At 63.9% G+C, this 25006-nt stretch overlaps 1 protein-coding gene across 1 annotated transcript; it reads left to right on the plus strand.

The window, feature by feature from the left end:
* Nucleotides 1–836: 836 nt before the first annotated feature.
* On the plus strand, nt 837–13589 carry WNT6 (Wnt family member 6). Its single transcript, XM_075711137.1, has 4 exons — nt 837–913; nt 9388–9608; nt 12537–12838; nt 13128–13589. The coding sequence occupies exons 1-4, from the start codon at nt 837–839 to the stop codon at nt 13587–13589; spliced, it is 1062 nt and encodes a 353-aa protein (XP_075567252.1).
* Nucleotides 13590–25006: the final 11417 nt, after the last annotated feature.

A 25006-nucleotide genomic window follows, 5' to 3' on the forward strand; every position in this document is an offset into this window, starting at 1 on the left:
GGCAGGCAGTGCCACAGAGCCAGGCTTGTGCCAGGTGGACACAGTACAGGGACAGGGGCCAGGCAGGGCTGTGCTGGGGGGCAAAGCAGGGGCACCAGGTTTGGGCAAGGCCATGCCAGGGGTGTCAGAGTCGGGCAGGAGAGCAGCAACGGGCAGGTGCTGGGGGGGACCTCGAAGCCGGGTCAAGTTTGGCAGGGCCGTGCCAGGAGCCCGAGCGGAGCCAGGCGGGCCTGTGCCAGGCAGGGTCCCGCAAGGGCTGCAGGGCTGAGCCGGGCTGTGCCGGGCAGGGCCGCGCCAGGTCCCCGGGGCTGCGGGGGCCGGGGCTGTGCCAGTCAGACCCCGCTAAAGCGGTGCGCGTCCAGGCGCGGTGGCGGGACGCGGGGCCGGGCGGGCTGCGGGCCACCATCCCGCTGCCGGAGGGTGCCCGTGGCCGTGGCCGTGCCCACGCCGTGGCCGTGGCTGCGTGCCGGGAGCCGAGCTTGGCACCCAGGAGTCCCCCCGCCCGGCCCGCCCTGTCCGTCCCCCCGGGCTCCGGTTTCCCTGTCGGAGGCAGATGCTTTCGCAGCCCCGTCCCTCCTCCTCCTTCTCCGGAGCAGCCTCCGCGCCGCGCTCCAGCCGCCCGGAGGTGCCTGCCCAGCCCAGCCCAGCCCCAGCCCAGCCCCGCCGGCCGCGGTGCCCGCCCGCCCCGGCCCGGCGGAGGGAGGGAGGCAGCGGGCACCCACCCGCGGGGCCCCGGCCGGACCCTCGGGGCGGCGGCGAGCCCGGCTGCCCGGCTCCCCGCGGGGGGCGCGGAGGGGGCTCGGCGCTCCCCCCCCCCCCCCCCCAGCCCTGGCAGGATGCTGCCTTCCTCGCGGACCCAGATGGGGCTCTTCTTCATCCTCCTCTGCCCCGCCAACATCATCGGGCTCTGGTGGTGAGTAGGACATCCCGGGGTGGGTGCCAGGAGGGTCCCTTGCTCTCTGGGGGTGGTCCCCCCACCCCAGCTTGGGGACAGAGTCCCCTACACCCAGGGCACCTCTTGGGTGGGGACCGCTGCTCGCTGGCCAGGTGGATCCAGCTCGGGGGCACCCCCACACTGTCGGGGTTCGGGCACATGAGCGTGTTGGGGACAGCAGGCTGGGGGACCCCCGGGAGTACGGGGCACCCGGGTCCTGTGGAGAGAGCGGCAGCCTGCCATCCTGCACCCCAACCCCACAGCCTGGGAGGGTTTTGTGCCTGTGGGGTGGGGAAGGGGGGGGGGGGTAGGGTCCTCCAGACCCCTCCAATAAGTCTACTTTAATTAAAAGCCCGAGGGTCCCTATGGTGTCCCCTCCCAAGCGCTGGCCTGGACACGGCAGGGACAAAACCCCTGTTTGTAATAGTGCCTTCATCAAAGGCAGAGACGCAGAGACGGTGCCTTGCAGGATACCGGAGGGGGTGGGGGATTCATTACAGGCGCAGAGCTGGGACCCAGCCTTGGAAAGCCCAGGTATCTGTCGAAACATGAACTATTTAAATCTATTAAGAATTTCACCCAGCCTGTCTTTATCCGGTTTTAAGTGCTTAGATTCCAGCTCCCCGGCGTGCCGTCCGGGCTATCATTCATTATCTGAGGCTATTCGTCTCCACATTGTCACACTCTTTTGACCCCTAAAATAAAGCTCTCCGTAAGCCTTTCCCCTCCCGGTCCCCCACCTGCCTGCCAGTGATTTATTCTGTGGCTCCATCCCCTTTGCTAGCTGTGGCTCCAGGGGTGCAGGGCAAAAGGCAGGGGGCCCTTGGTGGGTATAAATCGTGCCATTATGGGTGGTTTTACACCAGCTGAGAGTTTGGCCCCAGAGCCCAAGCACTGTGTTTATTGCTGGGGACAGGGTTAACGCGGGTCTGAGAGGGGCTTGCCTTGGTTTTTTGCTAGAAGAGGGGAGACCAAGGTAGGGCGAGCCCTGGCCGGGGCAGGGTGCATGCTGAGGGTCCCCCTGCTCCCCACCAGCCCCCTCGGAGTAGCTGCGCCAGCCTGGGGCATGGTCCATCCTGCTGGTTTTCCCCTGGCTAATTCTCAGACTGCTGCTCCACACGCAAGGCTTTCCCTTCAGCTATCCCCGCTTTCTCTGCCCCATCCTCACTACCCACCTGGTGAGCCCTCACCCCCAAGCTTGTGCCCCACACCCCATCTCCGGGGACATCAATATCACACAGCCCATGGCTGAAGCGGATGGGGTGAAGCAGGAGCTCTCTTTGCCTTCAATTTGGGGGCAAGCAGATGGCACTGGCAAGGGCAGGGTGGTGGGGTACCGCTACCCCCCACCCCGGCCGCTCAGAGCCATGTCTTGCCATCGAGCCTGGGTCCTGCTGGTGCCGTGACCATGCCATGCGTGCACTGGCAGTGCTGGCTTGGGGAGATGAGCAGTATTTAGCAGAGGAGGGTAAGGGGTCAAACTTGTTGTTTCTTCTCTTAAAAATGAAGAAGAAAAGGGACCTTTAATTTAAGAATAATAACCCAGCTGCACGCAGTGCAGCCAAATGCGCCGGGCAGCAGAGCGGCCGCAGGGGGATCACCAGCATGCACTCTGCTTCGCTCCGGAGCCCGGAGCCAGCGAGCCGGGAGGAGGTGATGTGTGGATGAGGCCACCAGCACCACCAAACGGACGCACCGGGCTTCCCGGGATGGGGCACTGGAGCAGCCGGCTGATTCATGAGCTGCTTCCCCCAGAGCTTGGGATCTCCGGCCCCCGGCTGAGATCATTCCTCTTTTCCAGGGAGCTCTTCCCGTGCGGGGGAGAGAGGTCCACGTGCTGCCTGGCCCTTCAAGCCAGCCCGAGACTGGCATCTTCCCATGAGCCTGCTCCTGGTATCCATCCCCTCTGCCAGGTCTGGGTAGCACTGGTGTCTGTGGGTTTTGCTTTTGGTGAGGACGGGTTTCAGCAGTGAAGCAGTGTGTTGGGCTGGGGCTCCTAGAAGCCCTGGGGCTCATGGCATTGGTAGAGCTGTTCCTTACTGTCCCTATCACCAATGCATAGGGACCTTGGTGGCACGCCCTCGTGTGTGCATCTCTGCATGCTCACCTGGGGCATCCGTGGGTGCTTAGCCAAGGGAATGTGTTCCCCTGGGCAGGAAAGGAAAGTCTTTACCCCCCCCCCCCCGCCCCATCCCACCCCTGGGTGCATTGGCTGTGCAAGGGGGGAGGACACAGGGGCTGCCTGTTTGAGGCATTTCTTCCCACGCTGCTGACAAGCAAACTGATTTGTGAGAATGGCACAGCGCGGCGCAGCGGGGCTGGGTCCTGTGGGGCACAGTCCACAGCCCGGGCACACAGCAGGGCTCGGCCTCTCGGGCGTGGTAACAGCACCAGTTGGGATCCTGGCAGATGGCTGCATCTACAGAGCAAGGTTCAGGTGCGATGTCCGAGCAGTGACATCATGCTGATGACATCATAGCCTGAGAAAGAGCGTCCTCATTGTGGTGGGATGTCCCCAGAGGGCTCACTGAAGATTCAGTCATCCTTGTCCTATACCCTCTGTGCCCCTGTGTCTAAGAAGAGGCAGAGGGACAGGCAGACACACAGACCTTTCCATGACAGAGGGGAGCCAGCTATGGTCAGTGCCGATGGGGAAGATGCATCATTCGGGTGCTGCCAGTCCCTTGGTTAGTGCCAGGCTGCAGTGAATAGGCTTCCCTTGCTCCCACCAGCCCTGTAAAATCTCTTTCTTCCTCCCTCTCCACCATTAATCTTTTCATGTTTCTCACCTGGCTCCTTGTGCAACAGTGATTCCTCCCTGAGCGGGACAGGTAGGGACAGCCTGGGGCTCCCGGGCTGGCCTGGAGGGTGCAGGGATACGGGGCAGGCAAATCTGATGTCTCAGGAGCCCTGGGCAGGTTCAGGGCAGGATTTCAGCTGAGCCGGTTTGTGGTTGGGCTGTGCTCGCAGGGATGGAGGCACTGTGGGGATGGAGGCGAGCAAAGCCGGGCTTCCTCAGTGCCCCAATGCCCATCAGCAGTCCGTGGGAGATGGAAGAGAGAGCAAGAGGGAAAACCACCCTGGGTGAGACGTTCTCTGCTCCAGCTGTGGGTCTGAGGGGGCCCAGAGGGACAGACGCCTGCCCTGTGTCCCCTTCCCATGCATGCCCACAGGCAGTACGTCTCCAGCTCTCTGTACAGCTCCTCCAGACGTCGGCACAGGGAGGACCCGTCTGCTGAGACCTCTGGCTGCACCCCTGCTCGAGGGGGTCCCGGCCCCATGCTTCCCGAAGCCACACACCCCCGGGTGGGTTTCATGCACCGATGGCCTCCCCTCCTCCTCCGCTGCCCCAACCAGCACCCACGCTGCGCGGAGCCTGTAAGGGCAGGCTGCTGGGCTGTAGGGCCCTGCCTGCGCACCTTGGGGTGAACATCGTGAGTCACCCCCCGGGCCTGCTGACCCATACCCGCCACCCCACAGCCCACGGCCCCCCATGGTGCCTGGCAGTCTGGGCTGCCCAGCCATCCCGGGCATGCCCTCAGCCCCAGGCCAGTTTCCATGTGGGCAGCAAAGCACCTCCCCGAGTGGGAGCCCCTGCCCAGCGGCATCTCCCTGTGCCCCTCCTGCGGCAGCCGCTGACCTGCTGGGTTTTTCAAAGGGAAACTGTTTCTCTTGTGCTCTTTGAGATGGTAACAGCTCCAGAATTGGGCTCCTTGTGTCCTCCCCCAAAGACAAGTGAACTTTCCCCCATGCTATCCCTCGTCCCTACTCCTGGTCACCTCCACTCTCCCACGGTGACACCCAGGCTGCCCAGCCCTGCCCTGCCCATGCCCCAAGCTGGAGGGCTCAGCTGGGCTTTGCATGAGAAGCCTGACCCCTTCAAATCCCCCCTGTGCAGGAGGGTGCTGGGCAGAGCTGGGTGCACCTCGATATTCACTCAGGTGGGGTCATGGACATACAGGGTCCTGCCACCACATGTGGCACCCACACTTTGCCATATGCTGGCCCACCCGTCATGCCACCACAGCTCTGGCCTCCACCAGCACCCGGAGCAAGGATGCAGTGACCAGGAGTTGGTGGACTCCTTTCTTCTCATCCCAGCCCGTCCAGGATTTGGACATGGCCTTGGGATGGCCGCCTCTGTGGGCACATGCTCCCTCCATCCCCCCACTGGTACCTGCAGCACAAGCTTGGGCAGCTCCTGCTCGCGAGCACCCGGCCTCGGTGTGACCCTGCAGCCAGCAGGTCCGTGGGTTGATGCCACGCCACACCAAAGCCTCTTTCCTTTGGGAAGCTTCCCAGCTATTTGCATCTCATCCTCGCTGAGGAGGTGTGAGAAGGAGTGCAGGGAATGGGGTGCCCTCGTTCTCCCTGACCCACAGCATTTCCCGCTCCCTCGATGCCCCCGGTGCTGCTCAGCAGTCGAACCCTGGCCTTGCCCCCCAGGGCAGAGACTTGCTGCTTACTCACCCTCCATGCATCTCCTGCTTCGCTTTCCACACCCGGCTGCCCCGGTTAGTGGCAGCACCCACGCATTGCCCCGGGTGAGGGGCTAGCTACCCGCCGCGCGCCTGCGTGGGATGAAGGGAAAGCTGGATGAGTGAAAATTCGTGTGTGTCTCTCCCTCACCCTGTTCACACAGCTTGGAAAGAGACGGGGTCCTGTTGGGTCCGATTTCCTTGCAGGGCCGTCACTGAGCGTGACACCACTGGGTGGGATGCGAGGTGACCCCTCGGGGATGGAGCTCAGCTCTCCAGGGCTGGCATCCTGCAGCTCTCACCTCTCCAAGCAGGTGGAGAAGTGCCTGTGGGCTTGGGGCGGTGGGCCAGCTGCCTTGGCACCCTGCATCCCCCTCCTGAAGGCGTCTGGGAGCTGGGATGGAGATCTGGATGTGAGGCAAGCCATGCCCTTGCTACCCCACAGCGGGGTCCCCTTGCTGCATGGGAACACCCAAGCAGCAGTATTCAATGGGTGCAGACCTGGCTGGTCCCATGTGGAGCTGGCACAGCACAACCGCAGCTCTCCCTCAGGGTTTCAGGGCTGTCAGGACCAAAGGAGATGTTTTTCCACCCAAGATGCAGGTGCCATTCGTGAAGGTTGACCATCCTCTTCCTTGCCGCATGGCTCTGCCAGCCCCTCTCCATCGGCTCCCGGCAATCTGGGATGCCACTGGCTCCCTTCAATCACGGTCCATTGGCAGGGGCCAGGGGAACCCCTGCTCCATGCCATCCCCATACCCAAGGGGGAGATGGGGACTTGTTCCAGGCTCCTTGGTCTATGATTTTGGCTGGGTACCAGACTGGGACATACTGGAGGCTCCATGACCCTGAGCTGAGCTGGAAAAGCTTTTATGGCTTTTAGGAGCCCCCAACTCTGTCGCAGTGGGGATCGCATCCAGAGCACAGGGGTTGCACTAGGAGCCCCAGTGACTCCTGTTTCCCGTGTGTCACCCGGACTGGGCTCAGGCTGCAGCGCCAGCAGCCAAAGGGATGACGGCAGCAGGTTGGCAGCACGTTGTAGCTCCTCTTCTGTGCCTCAGTTTTCCCTTTCAGCAACATGCGTTGTTTCCTTTGCAAAGGGGTGCTGGGAATCAGGGAGCGAAGTGGATCTCGTCATCCTGGCTCCTTTTGCGGCGAGGCGGCAGCGATGCGGCGGCAGTTTCGGCAGCAGGCAAAGGGCGCCGGGGGCAGGCGGGAGGGATGCTGCCGAGGCGCCGAGCCCGGCTAGGGGCTGCTGGGCAGGAGGCGGCGGGGGGCCGGGGTGCCCCGGGCGGGCTGGGGGGAGCCGGGCTGGCGACCCGGTTCCTTCACCAGGGCAGGGGGAGGAGTGCCCGGCGGCAGAGGTGGGGCACCTTAATTGTAGATGCATGAGGCCTTGGAGCAGGACAAGCTCAGGCAGATCTGGGCCCCGCGCCGGAGCCCTTGCCAAAGCGGTAGCAGTTTGGCAGCATTTTTCTTGCCCTTGTCTCCCCCCCACCCCCCCTTCCCCAAACCCTCCAAAGCAAAACAGCTCTCGGGCTCCCGGCAGCCTTCCTGCGCCAGAAAGCGGAGCCCAGCGGAAATTAATATCGCGCCGGACTTAGGCAGCCCACCCCACGCCTCGTCGGCATGGCCGGCGAGCTCCCGCGTACTCCTGCCGGCCCCGCTGCCGCCTGGGCCATGGGTGGGGACCCCCGCGGTACCGGCAAGCTGCCCGCCGCCCCCCAGCCCCGCGGGGCTGAGCTCTTCTTCCCGGCCTGATCCGGCGGGCCGGGGTGAGCTGCAGTTCAGCATTTGATCTGAAGGCCCCGGGGGGCTGGCGCATCGTTTTTATATGAGTACAAAGAGTCGTCTCTTAATGAAAGTCCCGTCCCGGCTCCCCTTCTTTCCCACCCCACTGGAGCAGGCGGCTAAACCTCCGCTGTCCCGTTGGGGATGCTGGAAGCCCGTGGTCCTTAAGGAGGGCGAGCTCAGAGCCCAGCATGGAGGCTTGAATCCCCATGTGGTCATCGTGGGAAGGGACTGGACAGGCTCGCTGGTGGCTTTCCATATGGGCCTCAGTTTCCCCATCAATGGGGGACCTGCGCCAGCCCAGCCACAGCCCCACGATGCTTCCCCATCCCTTTGCAGAGGTGCTCATGCATCACACAGCAAAGGGAAACGGAGCTGCGGGGAGCAAAGGGAGATGGGTGCTCCCGAGCAGCAGTGTGGGCTTGCCTCAGTTTCCCTGCTGGAGGTCACCTTTCCAGGCTGTGCCTCTCAGCTGAGCCGTTTAACCCTTTCAACCTCCAGCCAAAGCATAAGGCTGTGCGAGAGGGCATGTCCTCCTGAAACCTAGCTGGGGTTTGGTGGGCAGGAGATGGGGGCATCTTGGGAGCCTGACATGGGGCAGGGGGACCCTGGCAGGACCTCAAGCTTAAAACAAGGGGCTCAGAGGGGGTTTGCACCAGGGCAGGATGGCAAGCGAAGTCCTGCAGCCTGGTGTCCTGAACTCAGCCCCCCAGCTGCGTGAGAGTGAAAAGGAAACCCACATAGTTAAACACCAAGATTCAGCTTGTGATTTTCGAGCCCCCAGGGCTTGGCCAGACTATAAAGGTCTGGGTTTGGAAGCTGCAGCGCAGCCGGTGCTCCCCAGTGAGCGGAGCTGCCGGCAGCACGGGCCGCCCAGGCGCTGCTCCGCAGGGGATCCCAGGGGATGTGGCCTCGTAGTCCTCGGCATCCCAAAGTGCTGGGGGATGCTGAGTCCAGCCCTGGGGTCCTGTGGGCATCCGCAGCCAGGAAAATCATGTTATTGAGCAGGGCCCACTCTGAGCCCGTGGGAACGGTGCCGGAGCCGAGGCGGAGTGGAGAGGGGTTGTGTTTGGGGTGTGCTAAATTCCGGTGGCCCATGGCCACGTGGTCTCCATGCTGCAGGACGGGCAGCGTGGGTGGGAGGCTGTCAGCGTGGCGTGCCTGCCCTCTGCCCACTGTGGCTCCGGCATTGCCCACGGCAGAGCTGGAGCATTGCCCGCCCCGGCACAGGGCACGGCGCCGGCAGGCTGCGCAGCTGCACGAGCCGTGCCGTGGAGGGCACTCCAGGCAAAATGTGTGGGGAAAGTACAGGAGTTTCTGTAGCCAGCAGCACACCAGGGAGCGCAGCGTGGTGCTCAGAATTTGCCTCCCAGCCCGGAGAGCCAGGCACCTCACTCCAGCTGTGCTGGCGAGGAGCAGCCGCCTCTGGCACGGGCCCAGCTGAGACTTGCCCTCCCGCGCTGGCATGGGCAGGGCTGGCGATGCCACCTGCATCCCTCCCTCGCACACCCACACCCTCCCACTGCTCTGTTCCCCTGGGACCGGTGCCTGGGGAGGGGGAGGCGAGCATAGGAGCCTGGCCAGCAGCCAAGGGGCTTTATCGCCGACAAGGTCACTCGGCTGGTCTCCCACAGGGTAAAGCAGCAAGCCCCCCCAGAGACGGGGAGGCCAACCAAGAGCGCTGGCTGGGCTGCGCACTGTGCCCACGGGGCTCTGAGAGTTGCAGCCGCACGGGGCATCGGTCACACCACGATGCCAGGGCTGTGCCGGCTCAGCGCCAGAGCTGAAGAGCAGATGCTGAGCAGCACAATGTCTCTGTCACCTCCCACTGGGGACACCGCCATCACCCCCAGGGATGTCCCCAAGGTCTTCGGGGTGTGGAGTGACATGTTCCAGCACCATCGTCTAGCCAGCCCCACAGTTGGGGATCTCCCCCATTCCCTGACTGGCTGGACAGGGCAAGGTATCCGCTGGGTGCTGCCATGCAGGTGCCACCCATACCTTTTGTCCTGCCCTCCCTGCATACCTCTCCCTGTCCCCTTGTCACCCAGGCTCAATACTGAGCCAGCACTGCCCCGTGGCCCCGCTCTCTCCCTGGCAGCAGCTGTGGCCATTTCCCATCCCCACCCTGGTCCCCCCCGGGCTTGGATGCTGGTTTTGCTCTGCTCGCTGTCCCTCCTGCAGGGCAGTGGGGAGCCCCCTGGTCATGGACCCCAACAGCATCTGCCGCAAGACGAAGCGGCTGGCGGGGAAGCAGGCGGAGCTGTGCCAGCTGGAGCCAGAGATCGTGCAGGAGGTGGCCAAAGGCACCAAGCTCGGTGTCCGGGAGTGCCAGTACCAATTCCGCTTCCGCCGCTGGAACTGCACCAGCCACAGCAAGTACTTTGGCAAGATCCTGCAGCAGGGTAAGGCCAGCACTTCCTCGGCTTCCCATCTCCCAGAAAGCCTCCAGCCACCCAGTCACGTGCCTCCCCGGGACTCCTGGAGCAGAGTCTGGATGTGCAAACCTCGGGGAGTGTGTGTGTGTGTGTGTGTAGGGGGTTGCTCAGTGCTCCCCAGTGCAGTTACACTGAGGTTTTACTGCTGGGACATGTCTCCCCGTGTTGTAATGAAGCAATTACCGATGCTCCCAGACAGCGCGGGGCTTCACAAAGCCCAAGAATGCACCCTCGTCTGGCAGTGATTTACTGCTCCCCCAGGACCCCGGGGTGTGCTGGGGGAAGGGGCCCGGGTGGGAGGCAGCGTGCAGCCACTGGGAGCTGCCCCTCGCCCCATGGGTGCCCTGCAGATCCCTCCTCCTGGCCTTGCAGGGAGCAGAGGAGAGAAGTGCTTGCCCTCCCATCCCTGTGTCCCTGGGTGGGTACCCTGATGTTCCCCCGAGGGACAGGGGCAGGGTGGCAGGGAGGGATGGGCAGGTCCCAGCCAGTTGAGTACAGTGCTGCAAGCCCAGCCCAGCTGCATCAAAGCCAGAGCAGGGGCAGAGCGAGGGGGCACCCCTGAGTCTGTAAGGGATGGGAAAGCCCTGCCGCGCTCCCCAGGGACAGAGGCTGGAGGGTGAATAGGGAAGGGGGGGATGCTCAAAGCACCTCGGGCTGGTAGGGCCACTTAGTAGGTGGTGAGTTTAGTCCTGCCTCTGTTCCCATGTTGGTCCCTGTGCCGGGGCGGATGAAGGTGCTGGAGCAAGCCTCAGTCTCCTTGGCCAACACATCTTCTGCTGGAGTATCTGCTGTGCCAAGGCAGAGTGGGCATGCTCTTGGGCCTTGCAGGGGGGTCAGAGCAGCCTCCCTGGGGGCATTGGCAAGGGCAGAGTGCCCTGGGCACCCAACGGCTGCGGGTAGCAGTGGGGGGCAGAGCTGGGGCCCCGAGGGAGACACCGGCCCATGGCGGGGGGGCAGGCTCATTTAAGAAGCTGATTTGCATTGTGGGTTCCCCCAACACAGGGAGGTGTATTCAGTTGAGTGGCAGAGAGCCAGGGCACACAAGGACATTCCTGCCTCTGGAGTCACCTATTTTCATACCAACTTGGCAGCGAGGCAGGTGGGATCTGTGCCAGGCAGGGCTCCAGGCTGGAAGTGGGGTGGTGCCAGGATGCCAGGGCCAGACAGGGTGGTAAGTGGGTGATGCTGGTGGATGAGCTGTTGGGTACCCAGAGGCAGCTTGGGTTGGAGGAGATGCAGGGGCATCAGGCATGGGGATGCCACCACGCTCCGTTTGGCCCAGCCTCACTGCTGGGGCAGCGGAGATGAGCAATGCCCTGGGGACAGTGGTGAGTTTGGGAGCCCCTGGCACTCTGAGGACATGGGACATGCCAGCTAGAGGTGTGGAGGTCCCCAGGGCTGCATTGTGGGTGTCAGAAGCAGACAGCTTGCCTTGCACTGAGAGATGCCAGCAGCCACCAGCCTCCCTGTAAGCCTGCAGGGACTGCATAAACCATCCCAGCATTTTTGGGGTTCCCTGCTGCCATCAGCTGGGCACCTCCCATCTGACAGCCTCTTCTTTCCAAGGATGCTGCAGCAGTTCCTGGCCATGGCCTCCCCAGCACAGTCGCGGTCGTCCCCCCTTCCCTCCCTGCCGCCTGTGCCGGCGTGCTAGGGCAGGCTGTGCCAGGGCAGGCTGGCTTGGGGGCAGCCACGTGTCTGGAAGAGCTGTCAGAGGAGCGGCATCCCCCCGGGGCCCCGGCTGGCAGGGTGGCACAGGAACTGCTGCCAGCTGCGGGCTGCGTGCCGAGGGATCTGCCAGCCCCAGGCAGGAGCAAGCGGGTGGTCGTGTGACTTAGGGGGGGCAAAAGGGCTAGGGCAGGGGACACGCATCCCCAGGGTGGCACTGCTGGAAAGACACCAGTGTGCCCAGTTCCTACCAACACCAGTGGGGATCAGGTGCTGCGTGGGCTTGTGAAGGATCTGCTCATGGAGCCGGTGCACAGGAACCCCTCTTCCCACAGCCCCCCCAAGTCGGAGTGCTGGAGACGGAGGGATGGGGCACCCCCCAACACACACCTTCCCCTCCATCCCCATGCCCCAGGCATCCCCTGTGTGTCACAACCTTGGGCCAGCCCTGCCCTGGCATTTGGGTGGGCAGGGGTTCACCTGGCATGGGGTGGGGGGAGCACAGGAGCCCCCCAAGCAGGGCGCCACGGCCCCGCTGCCAGAATCCCCCGCTGGCTGCGGCTGAGAGCGGCAGGTCTGGGCAGGGGAAAGATGCTTGGAATTCATGTCCCGGAGCAGAGAGAGACAGGAGCAAATACTAATAATAAATAATCCTGCAGGGTGGAGGCTGCGCCGGCAGATGGAGGGGGGCAGGCAGCACCCCGTGGCAAAGTGGGTATGGGGGGAGAGCGGGCAACACAGTTTCATTGCTGCCACCCTGTAGAGGGGTGAGTGGCACCCGTGGTGTTCCTTGCAGCACTTCTCTCCAGGTGCCAGCTTGCAGCTGGGGATGGGATTTTTACTGCTTGGAGGGTAGTGTGGGGAAGCTGTGGGTACCACCTGATCACCCGGGACCCCCCTGCTCTCCGAGCTCCCCTCTTTCCTGTGGGGCAGCACCCATCCTTGCAAGGGGAGGCAGGAGATTTGCTGCCCCTAGGACCCTACAGGTGAGGTGGAGGAATGCTAGCAGGGCTTGGCCATCCCCCAGATTCTGCATATCTGCTTGCAAGACACAGCTTCTGCCCCAGGCAGCCCGCTCCAGGGTGGGTGCATCACCCAGGGAACAGCACCGAGCACAGATGAAGGGGGAGGTCCAAGCCCCCATGGGATGTTGGTGGGGGGATGCTTTGCTTGCAGAGTCTTTGCCAGAGCTGACCCCGCATCCCGGCCCTGGCTGTTCCCCTGCAGATATCCGGGAGACAGCCTTCGTGTATGCCATCACGGCGGCCGGGGTGAGCCACGCCATCACGCAGGCCTGCAGCATGGGCGAGCTGCTGCAGTGTGGCTGCGAGCTGACGCGGAGCCGGGCTCCCCCCTCACCCACGGCAGGTCCTGGCACAGAGGGCACAGCCTGGGAGTGGGGGGGCTGTGGGGATGACGTGCAGTTCGGCTACGAGAAATCCCAGCAGTTTATGGATGCCAAGAGCAAGAAAGGCAAAAATGACATCCGAGCTCTTATCGACCTGCACAACAACGAAGCCGGGCGCTTGGTAAGGCCCCCACACTCCCTGCCCTCCACAAGCATCACCCCCCTGTGCCCCTGCCCAGCTCATCCCTCCACCTTTATCTCCCCCAAGCCACGTATCTGCACCAACTTTGGGTGAAATATTGACCCAATATCTTTCAGGACCCCTTTGCAGGTGCTTTGGAAACCCCCTGTGTGTTCCGTCCCCCCCACTCTTCCCCAGGCCAGGGCAGCACCAAGAGGCAGGGTTTTGGCTGGGGGTGCTGGGCAGGGAGGTGGGGTCCGAGGACTGAGCCTCGCTGTCTCTTCCCCAGGCGGTGCGCAGCTATATGAGGACAGAGTGCAAATGCCACGGGCTGTCGGGCTCCTGCACCCTGCGGACCTGCTGGCGGAAGATGCCCCATTTCCGCGAGGTGGGGGACCGCCTGCTCGAGCGCTTCAACGGGGCTTTCAAGGTGATGGGGGGCAATGACGGGAAAACCCTCATCCCTGTGGGGGACAACATCAAGCCTCCCGACAAACAGGACCTCATCTACTCGGCCGACTCGCCTGATTTCTGCTCGGCTAACCGTAAGACGGGCTCGCTGGGCACCCGGGGCCGCGTCTGCAACAGCACGGCCATGGACACGAGCGGGTGCGACCTGCTGTGCTGCGGGCGAGGGCACCGGGACGAGACAGTGGTGCTGGAGGAGAACTGCCTTTGCCGCTTCCACTGGTGCTGCGTGGTGCAGTGCCGCAAGTGCTCCGTCCGTCAGGAGCTCAGCCTCTGCGTCTGACGACCTGGGATCGGGTGAGGACAATTTGGGGCGCCACCCCTAGGCTCACACTGCAGCCCCCTCAGGACAGAGACAGGTTGAGCCGGTGGCAGCGACAGCATGGGTGAGCCCAGCTCTGTGCCCTGTGGAGTCCCAGCTTCCCCAGGGGATGGCATGGGGCTGCCTGGCATCCCCATGGCTCCCACGGTGGGGGCTGCAGGCACAGAGCTTCCACTAATAAAGCTATTTAAAGCCGGTGTGCCACAGCGCTTCCTGGGGAGGGCTGGGAAGTGCTGACCGCCGTACTGGGACAGGACAGGCCCGAGAGCTGTCCTGCCCCGGCCATGAGTCCCAATCAGCCGGACTTCCTCCAGCCTCCTGTTCCTGCTGGCCATGCTGGTCATTCTGGGACCTGTGGCAGAGCCCAGCTAATTTTTTTATCTGCTGTCTGCTTTTCTCCATGGTTGTAGAGCCAGGAGATGAGTGTGGGGGAAGGCAAGCGCTCCCCTGCCCTGCTCTGCAGCACCCAGGCTGGGTGGGTGCTCTCCTCCCATCATCCGCGACCACCACGGCTTGGGGATGCCAGTTTGTGTCTCACCACCACCTGACCTGGGATGTTTGTGGTGACCTGCAGTCCACGGTCCCTCCACTCACCTCTCATGCAGGAGGTGCGGCTAGCTGCCCTGACACCATGGTGATGGGCTGCGAGTTTCTTGACAGTATCCTCTGTTCTTTTCACTCTCTCTTCAGCCACCATCGCTGCAGTCCCTGAGGCAGGGCCTGGCATGGAGAAGCCCTGTGCGGTGCTGACACTGTTGTCTTGGTGGCATGCGAGGCATTTGCTTGGCATGCCGTGGGCCACGTGCAGCCTCACCTGGCCGGCACGGTGCCAGGCATGTCTTGGTAACCTGATCAGCCCATGCCCCTCATGGGCAAACACAGGGAAGGAGCCGCCTGCCTGGCTGCCCAGCAGGGCAGGCTGCCATCCCTCTGCTCCAGAGGTTCTGGGGATCTCTGAGGGGGTCCCTCCCATGCTGCAAGGAGCTTGTGGGAAGTGGTTTCTCCAGCCTTACCCAGTGTGGGGGTTTAGGTAACTGCAGAGGGGAACGTGTGTGCGCAGTGCCTGCTCAGCTGGCAATGCCACACTGGGCAGAGGATCCCCCAAGGGATGTCAGTGGAGCCAGAGCCTGGCCAGAGAGGTCCAGGCTACTGTGGCTGCCCTCCACACCATAGCAGCACAGGGCACGGGGTCTTTGCCATCCACCCCTCTGCAAAAGGGCTACCGGGGCTCTCAGCTGAGGCGGGCAATGCCCCATGCACTGGGTACTGCCAGGCAAGGCAGGAGCAGAGCGCGCAGCGCTGGGCACACTGCAGGGCAAGGGGAGCTGCAGCAGGGTGCTGGTGATGCCCACCAGCGGGTGCCTCCTCACCTGCCCCCAGGCAGCCGGTGGGGAAGGGCAGGGGAAGCAGGGTGCTGGTGAACCATTAACTTGGCCCAGCGAGTGCTGGGGCGGGAGCCTCTAAATCTGTCAGCTGCAGCTTTGCAGCTGGAAATTCCCTCCCGGCTTGCCCACAGCGGCGCTGAGAGAGGGGAGGCACACGGGGCTCCCGGGAACTCCCAGCCATGTGCCTGCCCGTGGGAATGCATGGATGGGTGTGAGCGGGGCTGGGTGGGTGCGGGTGAAGGTACCTGCACATGCAAGCAGCTCCATGTGAATGTTTGTGCGTGCACAGATAACACGTCTACACATGTTCACGACCATACGTGTGCATGTGAGCTTGTGTGCACACCCATCACCATGCGTGTGAGCCCCTCATAGGTGTGCAAACAAGTTGGCCTGTGTGTCTTCATGCACGTCTATGAATACATGGCAAATTGTCAGCGTGTGTGTGCTGGTGACATTGTTCCTGTGTGTGCCTGTGTGTGAGCGTGTTTGTTTGCACATGTCTTACTGTGTTTGTGCAGGTGTGTCTGGGACAGGGAGGACATGCGTGGGTGCAGGAGGGCCCTGCAGGATGGGAGCTGCAGAGATGCAGGGTCTGTGTGCTGGGAGACGTGGGGACCCATTTTGTAAGCTGAGCAGGTCCCTTTGAATTAGGAACACCGGAGCACACCTCAAGCCCTGGGCTGCCCATCAGGGGAGCTCAGTTCAGGCAGGTCCTGTGAAACTTTGGGCCACCCCTGCTCTCCCCCAGAGCCATCCCAGGCTGAGGCCAGTTATACCAGGTGATTCTGAATCTCTCTGTGAGATGTCAGAGTGCAAGGGTTGAGCCCAGTAGAGCTCCATCCCAGCTCTGACCTTCAGCAAGCTCCTTCTTTGGATTCTGCCTCAGTTTCCCCACAGCGGGCTACTTTCATGCTCCTGGCCGCATGGGCAGGGCTCTGGAGGTCTGGATCATGGATAAAACCTGGGGAAGACAGGTAGTTCTTGTGAGTAGGGGACCTGACCTGTGTCCTCTCTGCTATTGTCCCAAATCACAGCTTCTGAAGGCTGGAGACCACAAAAGCCAAAAATGTGGAGGTGGAAGAAGCTGGAAAATGGAGCTAGTGCGGGGGCAAGGGTTCTCACTTGGAGAGAGGCACATGGCTACTGATTGTGGGGTGACTCCTCTGCACCTCCAGGATATGTCCAAGTGCCCTGCCCAGCTGTGGAGGAGGGTTAGCTCTTGTGGGGGCTGCGAACTCCCTGCGACTTCTCCCTGCTGGCCCAGAGCTGGCAGAGCCAAATCCATTCCCTTGGTAGCCAGGAGAGGCCCTGGCATAGGCAGGTGATGCTGGTAGCCAGGCAGGGTCTGGGCCTGGCCCAGTGGTCTGGAGAGGGCTGAACAGCCAGTCAGAGCCCCCTAGCAATCTCCCAGCTCCCCAGCCCCCATAGCAGTCCCCCCAGCTCCTCAGAGCTCCCCAAGAGCTCCCCATCCACTAGAACCCCATCTCCTAGAAGCATCCCAGCAGTCCCCAGAAGCCTCTCATCCCCCTAGCAGTCTCCCAGGTCCCCAGCAATGCCCCGGGAGCCCCCCACATGCCTAGAAGTCCCCCAGGACCCCTAGGAACCCGCTGAGACCCCCTCAAAAGCCCGCAGCCCCCAGCCAGGGGGGCGCAGCATCCCCGCCGTCGCCCTGGCAACCCGGGATGCGGGGCGGGGCGGCCGGCGCGGCGCCGGGCGGCCGCCAGGGGGAGCTGCGGCACGGCCCGGCCGGGCGGGGGGTCGGGGGGGCTCGGGGAGGGGGCATGGGGGGGCGGAGGGGTGCACGGGGAACGGGGGGAGTGGGTATGGGGGGGTGGAGAGGTGCACGGGGAACGTGGGGAGTGGGCATGGGGGTGGAGGGGGGTGTGTGCGCGTGGGAAGCGTGGGGGAGGGCATGGGGGGGTGTACGGGGGTGTGCGTGGGGGGCATGGGCATGCCCGGGGAGTTTGCATGGGGGTGTGTACGGGAGGGAACGGTGGGGAGCGTATAGGGGTGCGCAGGAGGGAATGTGCGTGGGGCTGCATGGATGGGGGTGTGCACAGGGGTTAGCAGAGGTTCATGGGGATGTGCAGGCTGTGTTTGGGGAGCTGTACATGGGGACTTGAGTGTATGGGGGCGTATGCATATGGGGGTGTGTGGGGTTGTACTTGGGAGAAAGTGCATGGGAGTGTGCATGTGAGCAGGTATGAGCCCCCTGATTCCCTCCCAGACTCTTGGCCCCATGCTCTTGGGGGCAGTGCTCAGGCAGGGCCCAGCTCTGGGGGGCTGGTGTGAGCCAGGGGTGCACAAGGGTGGCCATGCGGGTGCCACGTGTGGCTGCGGAGTCTGGGGGTGTAGCCATACATGTGCGTGTGTAGCCCAGATCCCTGGTGCTGGGCAGTTTACATTGCAAAACTTGCAGGATCTTCCCAAGGGAAAAAAAGGAAGTTTATAATATTTGGGTTAAAAAAAAAAAGGAATCCCAAACCTCTGTAACATTAATGGCTTCATTTTTTTTTTTTTTTCAAATGGGAAGAGCACAATTTTCCCTTCAATTGCCCAAGTTGAAAACAGACAGACAGATTAATTCAATCAAACTTGAAAAAAAAAACCCTTCTGGACTGAGACCAAAAATAGAACATTTTTACCAAAAAAAGCAGCTTTTTAGGAAAGTTTGGAGTAGCGCAGCTAGGCCTATGAGGGGGAGGCTGAGAAAAACGGATACCAGTTCAGCCGAGGGAAGGCTCAGACAGCAGCACCTGAAACCTCCAGCAAACCCCATTCTTGTGGTCATGGTCCCTCTGCCTGCTCATTGCTGGGTGCTGAGCAGGGGGCTGCTCAGCCAGCAGAGCTGGGTCCCGGCCAGGGCTGCTGCCCGCCCAGCCCTGCTCTCCCGAGAGGCCTCCAACTCTCCTTCTCCAGGCTCTGCTGCTCCCTCCAGGGAGCTGCCTGCAACTGTCCTCTGTCCCCATGGCCAGCTCCCAGTGACAGATGTCACCCATGCAGCCACGGGGTCACATCCACCCTGATCTGCCCAGGAGGGTCCTGCTCAGCCCTGCCTGCCGTGGGGGCTCTGCTGACCCACCCCAGCCCCCTGCTCCCAGCTCTGCCCTGTTCCCGGGATGGCTCTGGTGCGCGCGGTGGCTGGATCTGGCAGGGCGGAGATGGGTGCTGGGAAGGGTGTCCAGGCCAGCCCTGCTGCAGCATCTCCAAGCACCCAGGCAAGGGGATGCGCTGGGACCTGGGGCACCCAAAGCAGGGTGCAGACAGTGGGCATGAGCCCTCAACAGGCAGGAGATGGGGTGTGAAGGACCCCCAGGCATGCTGTTTGGAGATGCTGCCTGTGAATGCGAGGGCTCTGCGTACCCCAGCCTTCCCTTCCTTGACCCTTTCTGGTGTCTGGCCCCTGCTCTGTCCGTGCAGCTCCGACATGCCAGGGCTGGTCACGCCAGCATGGTGCACATGAAGCAGCAGCACCTGCGAGGGTGGTGGGTTCTGGAGGCTGACAGAGAGCTGGGCCACCCCCAGGGCACCCCTCAGCCCCCCCTGGCAGAGGGGCACCACAGAGACACCCCCCCCCCCCCTCCTGGGTTCTGTTTTTAACTACCAACATCTCACCTTATCCAAATCCCCTCCACTCCCACAGCCTCGTTACTCATCCTGTAATGAAGGCAGCAAGCCATCTTCCATCTCTGGGATGGGGGCTCTTACTATGCCTACCCCTGGAGGGGGGAGCCGTGGGAGAAGGGGCTGCTGAGATGACTCCATGACCTGCTTACCCTGCATGGGGACCAGCACCCTCCACCCATCCCCAGGGCCGTGCATCCCTCCCTGCGGGGGAGAGGTGCCCGTGGCAGCGCCGCACAGACGCGCTTGGCCAGACCCAATCCAGCCACCTCCCCACCGCCCCAGCTGGCGGCTTGGCCCTTTGGGGATGCGCTCTCCTTGCCAGAGGCAGTGCAAGGGCTGGGATCCCCCATCCCGGTCATACCAGCACCCCAACCAGCTCAGAAGCTGCTCTGCCACGGGCTGTCCCCCTGCAGAGCCAGTCCCTGCGGTGTGGGGGAGGCAGCGTGCGTGGGGGCCTGCCCCAGCCCCAACATTCGAGGGTCCCATGTGATGCTACCCACAGCGGGGCTTCAACCCATTCCCTGCACCCTGCTGCCACGGTGTCACCCACTGCCGGGTGCTGGGAGGAGAATGAGGAAGGGAGCTCTGCCTCACTGCAAGGATGCTCCCAGGGATGGCTGGAGGCGGCCGGATCCTGCCTCTCCGCCCCGATGCGAGGGGTAGCGTGGCTGGGTGCCGGTGTTGGGGCTGGCGTGCACCCGCTGCCCTGGGCACTGCCAGCGCCCCAGCCCCAGGCAGCCAGGAGGACTGGCCGGGCCGGCCAGGTGGCCGTGCGGTTGGCTCCTGAGTCACGGCGAGCAGACTCGGGCAGGTCACGGGGTGTGAGCCAGCGGGAGGGCAGCGATGCTGGGGGCTCTGGTGCTGCCTGGCTGGGGCAGCTTGGCACGGTGACTAACGCTGCCGCAAAAGGCAGGGTCGCCCCGACCCCACGCCCAGCCCTGACTCACGCAGCCGTCGCTCCGGTCCCATGGGTGCTGCTGGGCAGGGGAGTGAGGAGAGCCATGCCACAGGATGGTGAAGGCTGGGTGAGTGGCCAGCTGCATGGGCTCCCAGAGAACCTCTCCCTCCTCCTCCTCACCAGCTTGCATGCCCTGCTGTAGACTGCAAGCCACGCAGCTCCCAGCACCCTTCCCCTCTGGCCTCCAGGTCCTGGTGGCATCAGGCTGTCTCTCCTGGTCTTCTCCATCTCTCTCCATCCTCCTTTTCCACCATGCTTTGGGGTCCCCGAGTGCTTCTCCCTGCACCCCTGCTCTGTGTTAGGAGAGCCACCCCATCCTGCACAGACTGGTTGGACCTGGTGGTCCCAGGGGCCATCAGCCCCTCCAAGGCTGTGGCATGGCCAGGACTATGCTTGGCTGGAGCAGGCTGGTCTCTCCCCATGCTGTCCCCTGGTCCCATCCCTGGGACTGCAGCCAGTCTGTGAGATCAAGTCGGAGCAGCATGATACAGCACAGAGACCTTGACCCCTGCCCTTCCCTGCCGTGGGTCTCTAAGGGGTCTTCCTTGGACATGCCAAAGTCCCAGAGAGATGACCCATGGCTCCAAGGAGATGCCAGAGACCCTCCATCCAGTGCCTGTGAAAACCACTGCGTGATTGTCCAGGGCACAGGGCTTGGAGGTTGCTTATCCCAAGGCAGAAGGGGCTAAAGGAGGGCACCTGCCAGGAGGGAAGGGGGAATGGAGCCAGCGAGCCATGGGCTGTGTAGAGAGGTGCTGGAAAGGGGTCCTGATGCAGAAAACAACAGAAGAGCCAGACCCATTCTCCTGGGGGTGTGGAGCCTGCAGCGTGGGGTGCTGGCAAGCCCCGCTCCTGCACAAGGGATGGGGAAAGGAGCAGGGAAAGTGCAGGCAGCCTGGGGGCTGGGCAGGAGGATGTGGGGTGTAGAGATGAAGGGATGGCAAGAGGGATGGAGGGACAGAGGGATGATAGGAGGGAGGGGGGGACAGAGGGATAGAAGGATGGAGGGAAGGGAGCATGGAGAGGAAGAGGGATGGATGCCTCCCCAGCCCCCTGCACAAAGCGCATGCTGGGGCACCACGTAAGCTGCTGAAGGATGGGAACTGCCTGGGTGCTTTGGCCTGGGCAGGGGAGCTCCAAGGGGTGTCCCCACGGTGCCCTGTGCCAGGGACCCCCTGGCCCTGGCAAGCAACACCCTTCATGCCAGCTCTGAGCGCTTCCCACATCCCTGGCTGGCTTCTGCAGAGCGTGGGGCTGCTGGGTGGTGCTGGAGATAGGAGAGAAGCTGGGAGGTGGCAGGTCCCACCGCCCCGTGGCCCTGTGTGCCCAACCAGGGGGCTGCAGCAGTGACAAAGGCTGATGTGGTGCTCACAGAAGGCCCAGCTTTTGCCCTGAGCCTTGATGCTCCCATCAGGACCACAGCATCCTCTGCCAGCCTTGCATGCCTGCCTGCACCCACCCCTGCTCGGAGGGGCCAGATCCTGTCCCGTAGGTCCCCACTTACCCAGGCCACAACAGATGCTTAATCTTGTGCTTAAGGGCTTTGCCGGTGTGACGCAGAAGAAAGGCTGGTGCAAGGGCTCACCTGGCTCTTCTTCAGCCCCAGGACATTGCTGGGACATGAGGAAACAGGTCCTCCCCCGCCTGTCCCCGCTGTGAGCGCTGAGATGGTGGGACGCAGCGGCCGGCCTCCTCCCCAAGTCAGCAGGAGTGTGTGAGTGAGACACCCGCTCTTGGAAGCGATTATGTCATTAAGGGCTGGAGGAGGATGAAAGCGTTTCCCCTCTGATTTGCCTTGGCATTTATTTGTGCGCAAGATCCTAATGAACACACAAACATCTGTGCTCACGGAGCCCGGGCGCCAGGGTCCCTGGAGCCACAGGAGTTGCCTTCCGGTGGGAAGGAGCCCTGCTCTTGCCAGGGAACACCCAAAAGGAGCCCCCAGGACACCCTCCAGTGGGTCCAGGTCAAGGGCAGTGCATGCCTGGGTGTAACCCCTGGGGTGGCCTGGGAAAGCAGGGGGTGGTGATGACCTGCTAGGGACCCCCGAGCCAGCATGCTGCCTGGCAGAGGGGGCTGCTCCCCTGCCTCCCCCCACCTGCTAAGGGGAGGGTCCAGCCAGCCTGTACCAGGATGCGGAGGGGAAACAGAGCACGGGAGCTGGGTCTTGGGTGGGAGGAGGTGGGGAGGGCAGGAGCAGTGGCCCCTACATTGGGGTCCAGTGAGTGCCACCCCTCTAAGTCCCTCGGTGTGCTCTGTCCAGCCCTGACACCGCACCTCCCGTCAGCCAAAGTCCACAGCAAGGGGACAAGCATCCTATGGTGGCAGGGTGGCTGGGGTGGGTCCTGACATCACTACCAAACTCCTGTGGGACACCCCACACCACCCGCTGGGTGCTGGGGGGGATTCAGAAGGGAGCAGTGGTGCTGAGGGGATGCTGTGCAAGGGACCTCTCTGTGCACTTAGGGACAGAAGAATCTGCAACCCCCCTCCTGCCAAGCTGCGTGGGCAGGGAAGTTGAAGGGTAGATGCCAGCCCCATGCCAGTTCTCCCACCTGCCCACAGTTCTGGAGCGGAGCTGCGGGCAGGAGAACAGCCAGCACCCCCAGGACTGCAAAAGGGACCTCAGTGGGGATGCCACCCCCCTGCACCCAGAGTCCTCAGGGGGCACAGCACAGCCTTCGGGCCCAACCCCAGACTGCAACTCATTTCCCAAAGGAAATGCATTTTCCTCCCCAGTGCAAACAGGAACCGACATGCAAGCAGTGCTGGCAGCCCCCGCCAGCGCTGCTGTGCCGGCGCGGAGATGCGCGGTGCCCGCCCAGGGGGAGAGCACTTTGCCAGCTGCCGCCTGGCTGTTTACAGCGCGAACGCCAGCGTGGCGTGGGCCGCAGTGGCTGGGGACACCGGGGAGCTGCGGGGGCACTGCCTGCTGCCCCCCAGCCACCAGCGCCCAAGAAGAGCCCCCCTAGCCCCAGGGTGGGGACTCAAACTCAGGGGACACCAAGTGTCCCCATAGCTAGGAAGGGGCTGCATTGGGGCAGATGGTGTTTGCTGAGTTACCCCGGGCTTTCCCAGGGACACCCTCCTATCTCCACGGGAGCAGCAGCAGGACACAGGGACAGCCTGCAAGGCCACCGCACAGCTTCCAGATGGGAGACACCCTGCCCAGTGGGACCCCAGGAGGGAGAGGGGTACCCAAGCGTTGGGGTGATGGTACCAAGGAGACAGGCACAACTGGGGTACCCAGCCTGGGAGGGCTTGCAGGGAAAACGAGACAGGGAGCGCTCAGCAGCCCCACTGAGGGAAGCCAGAGCTACAGGCGCAGCTCCTCCCGAGGCATCAGCCCCGCAGCGCTGCTTTCCCGGCCCTGGCACTGGGTTGGGGGAGCCCAAAACAGGCCTAGTGCCTCCATGGGCTGTACACGGCCATGCTCTGTGCCCGCACACCCAGATTCACACCCCCAGCACCTGCCATTCATGCTGACACCCCTGTGCACGCAGACAGGCACCCACGTGCCTCACACCGGCAGGGACACTTTCCTGCAAACCCCCAGCTCGTGCCAGGCACCCCCAGTCCCCATGCACGTACCCTGATACCCCTGCACACCCCCAGCACCCTGTGCATGCCCCACACCATGGGCACACTCATCCCCACTCCTCATACCCCCCATATATCCCATGCTATGCTCACCCACGCCATGCCCCATGTATCTACCCTCTGCATGCACACTTACTCCCCACACACCCCACACCGTGCACGCTCTCTCCATACCCTATGGACACCTCTCATGCCACGTACACTCATCCTACACCCTGCATATTCACCCTATGCCCCAAGCACACTCAATCCACTGTCCACACTCACCCACATTGCACACACTCTTCACCACACACCCCACGCGTATGCGCACCAGGCTGTGCGCAGTCGCCCCACACTCCATGCACGCTCACCCTCACCACTCACACTTTCTCCATGCTCCACGCACACTCACCCATGCCATGCACAATCGCCCCACACCCCGTGCAATCACCCACACTTTGAGCACGCTAATGCTGTGCACATTCACCCGCACCTTGTGCATACTTATCCCACGCCGTGCACACTCACCCCATACTCTATGCACGCTCCTCCACCCTGTGCACACTCACCCATGCCCACAGCACCCTGCCCCCATGCCCCATGCACACTCACCCACACCACGCACCCCCCCAAGTCCCCGTGAATATTCTCCCACTCCACGCACACCCGCCTCACACCCCACGCGCGGTCCCCCACACCGCGCGCCCTCGCCCCTGTGCCACCTACCCTCATCCCTCACCACGCGCAATCCCCGTGCCGCACACGCTCCCCCCACACCATGCACGCTCCCCCACGCCACGCACGCTTGCCCTACTCCCTGCGCACGCTCCTCCACGCCGTGCACGCTCACCCCACACACCGCGCTCACGCCGCGCACACTCCCCCCGCTCCCCGTGCGCGCTCCCCCACGCCGCCCCTACTTCCCCACGCCGTGCCCGCTCCCCCCACACCCCCTCTGCTCCCCGTGCACACTCCCCCACGCCGTGCCCACCCCACGCCGCGCCCCCCCCCCCCCCCGCGCCCACTCCCCCGCCGGCCGTGCCCGCTCCCCCGGGCCGGCGCTCGCCCCCCCGCCGCCCGCTCCCTCCCCGGCAGGCTGCGTGCGACACGCCGGCTCCCCGCCCCGCTGCCACCCTCTGCCCCGTCCTTCCCCCGCGGGCTCCTGTCTGGACGTGTCGGGACTCGGGCTCCGGGCGCTGAGTAATGCTCGGCGCAGCGCGATCCCAGGCAGAGCCGCCGCCGCCGCCGCTCCGCGCCCAGCGCTCCCGGGGCGCTCCGGCCGCGACCCTGCCCGCTCCGCCGGCGGCCCGGCGACACCGGCGGCGGGGGGCGGCGGGGGGGCCGCGGCTCCCCATGTGCCTGCGGGCCCCGCGGGAGCCGCAGCGCCGCTCGCCCGGCGAGCCCTGCCCACGCCCGCCGCGGCCCCGGAGCCCCGGGGCGCCCTGGGGAGCGGCGGGGGAGCGCGCCCCGCGGGCCGAGGGCCCCCCCGGCCCCCCGGCGCGTCCCGCCATGGGGGGCTGAGCCGGGGGGCTGAGCGCGGCGGGGCGGCGGCGGGCAGGGCGGGGGGCGCGCAGCCCTCGCCGGGCTCGGCGGGCGCCGGGGCGGCGGGAGGCGGGGGGGGCATCCCGGGAGGATGGCAGAGCCGCCCCGGCGAGCCGAGCCCCGGCGCGCAGGGAGCCAGTGAGAGGGAGGAGAGGGGAAAACACAAACAAGCAAACAACCCACAACAAACAAAGCGGGCAGAGAGCAGCGCCGAGCCCCGCCGCCCCTGCCCCAAAGGCGCCCGCCCGCCCGCAGCCCGCACAGCCGCTGCCCCAGCGAAG

This window comes from Pelecanus crispus, chromosome 5 (genome assembly GCF_030463565.1).
Source record: "Pelecanus crispus isolate bPelCri1 chromosome 5, bPelCri1.pri, whole genome shotgun sequence".
In the NCBI taxonomy this organism is placed as follows: domain Eukaryota; kingdom Metazoa; phylum Chordata; class Aves; order Pelecaniformes; family Pelecanidae; genus Pelecanus; species Pelecanus crispus.

Coding starts and splice junctions, on each gene's coding strand:
- WNT6 (XM_075711137.1), top strand. CDS start 837: ATGCTGCCTTCCTCGCGGACCCAGATGGGGCTCTTCTTCATCCTCCTC. Junction 914..9,387: donor AACATCATCGGGCTCTGGTG/GTGAGTAGGACA, acceptor TCCCTCCTGCAG/GGCAGTGGGGAGCCCCCTGG. Junction 9,609..12,536: donor TGGCAAGATCCTGCAGCAGG/GTAAGGCCAGCA, acceptor GTTCCCCTGCAG/ATATCCGGGAGACAGCCTTC.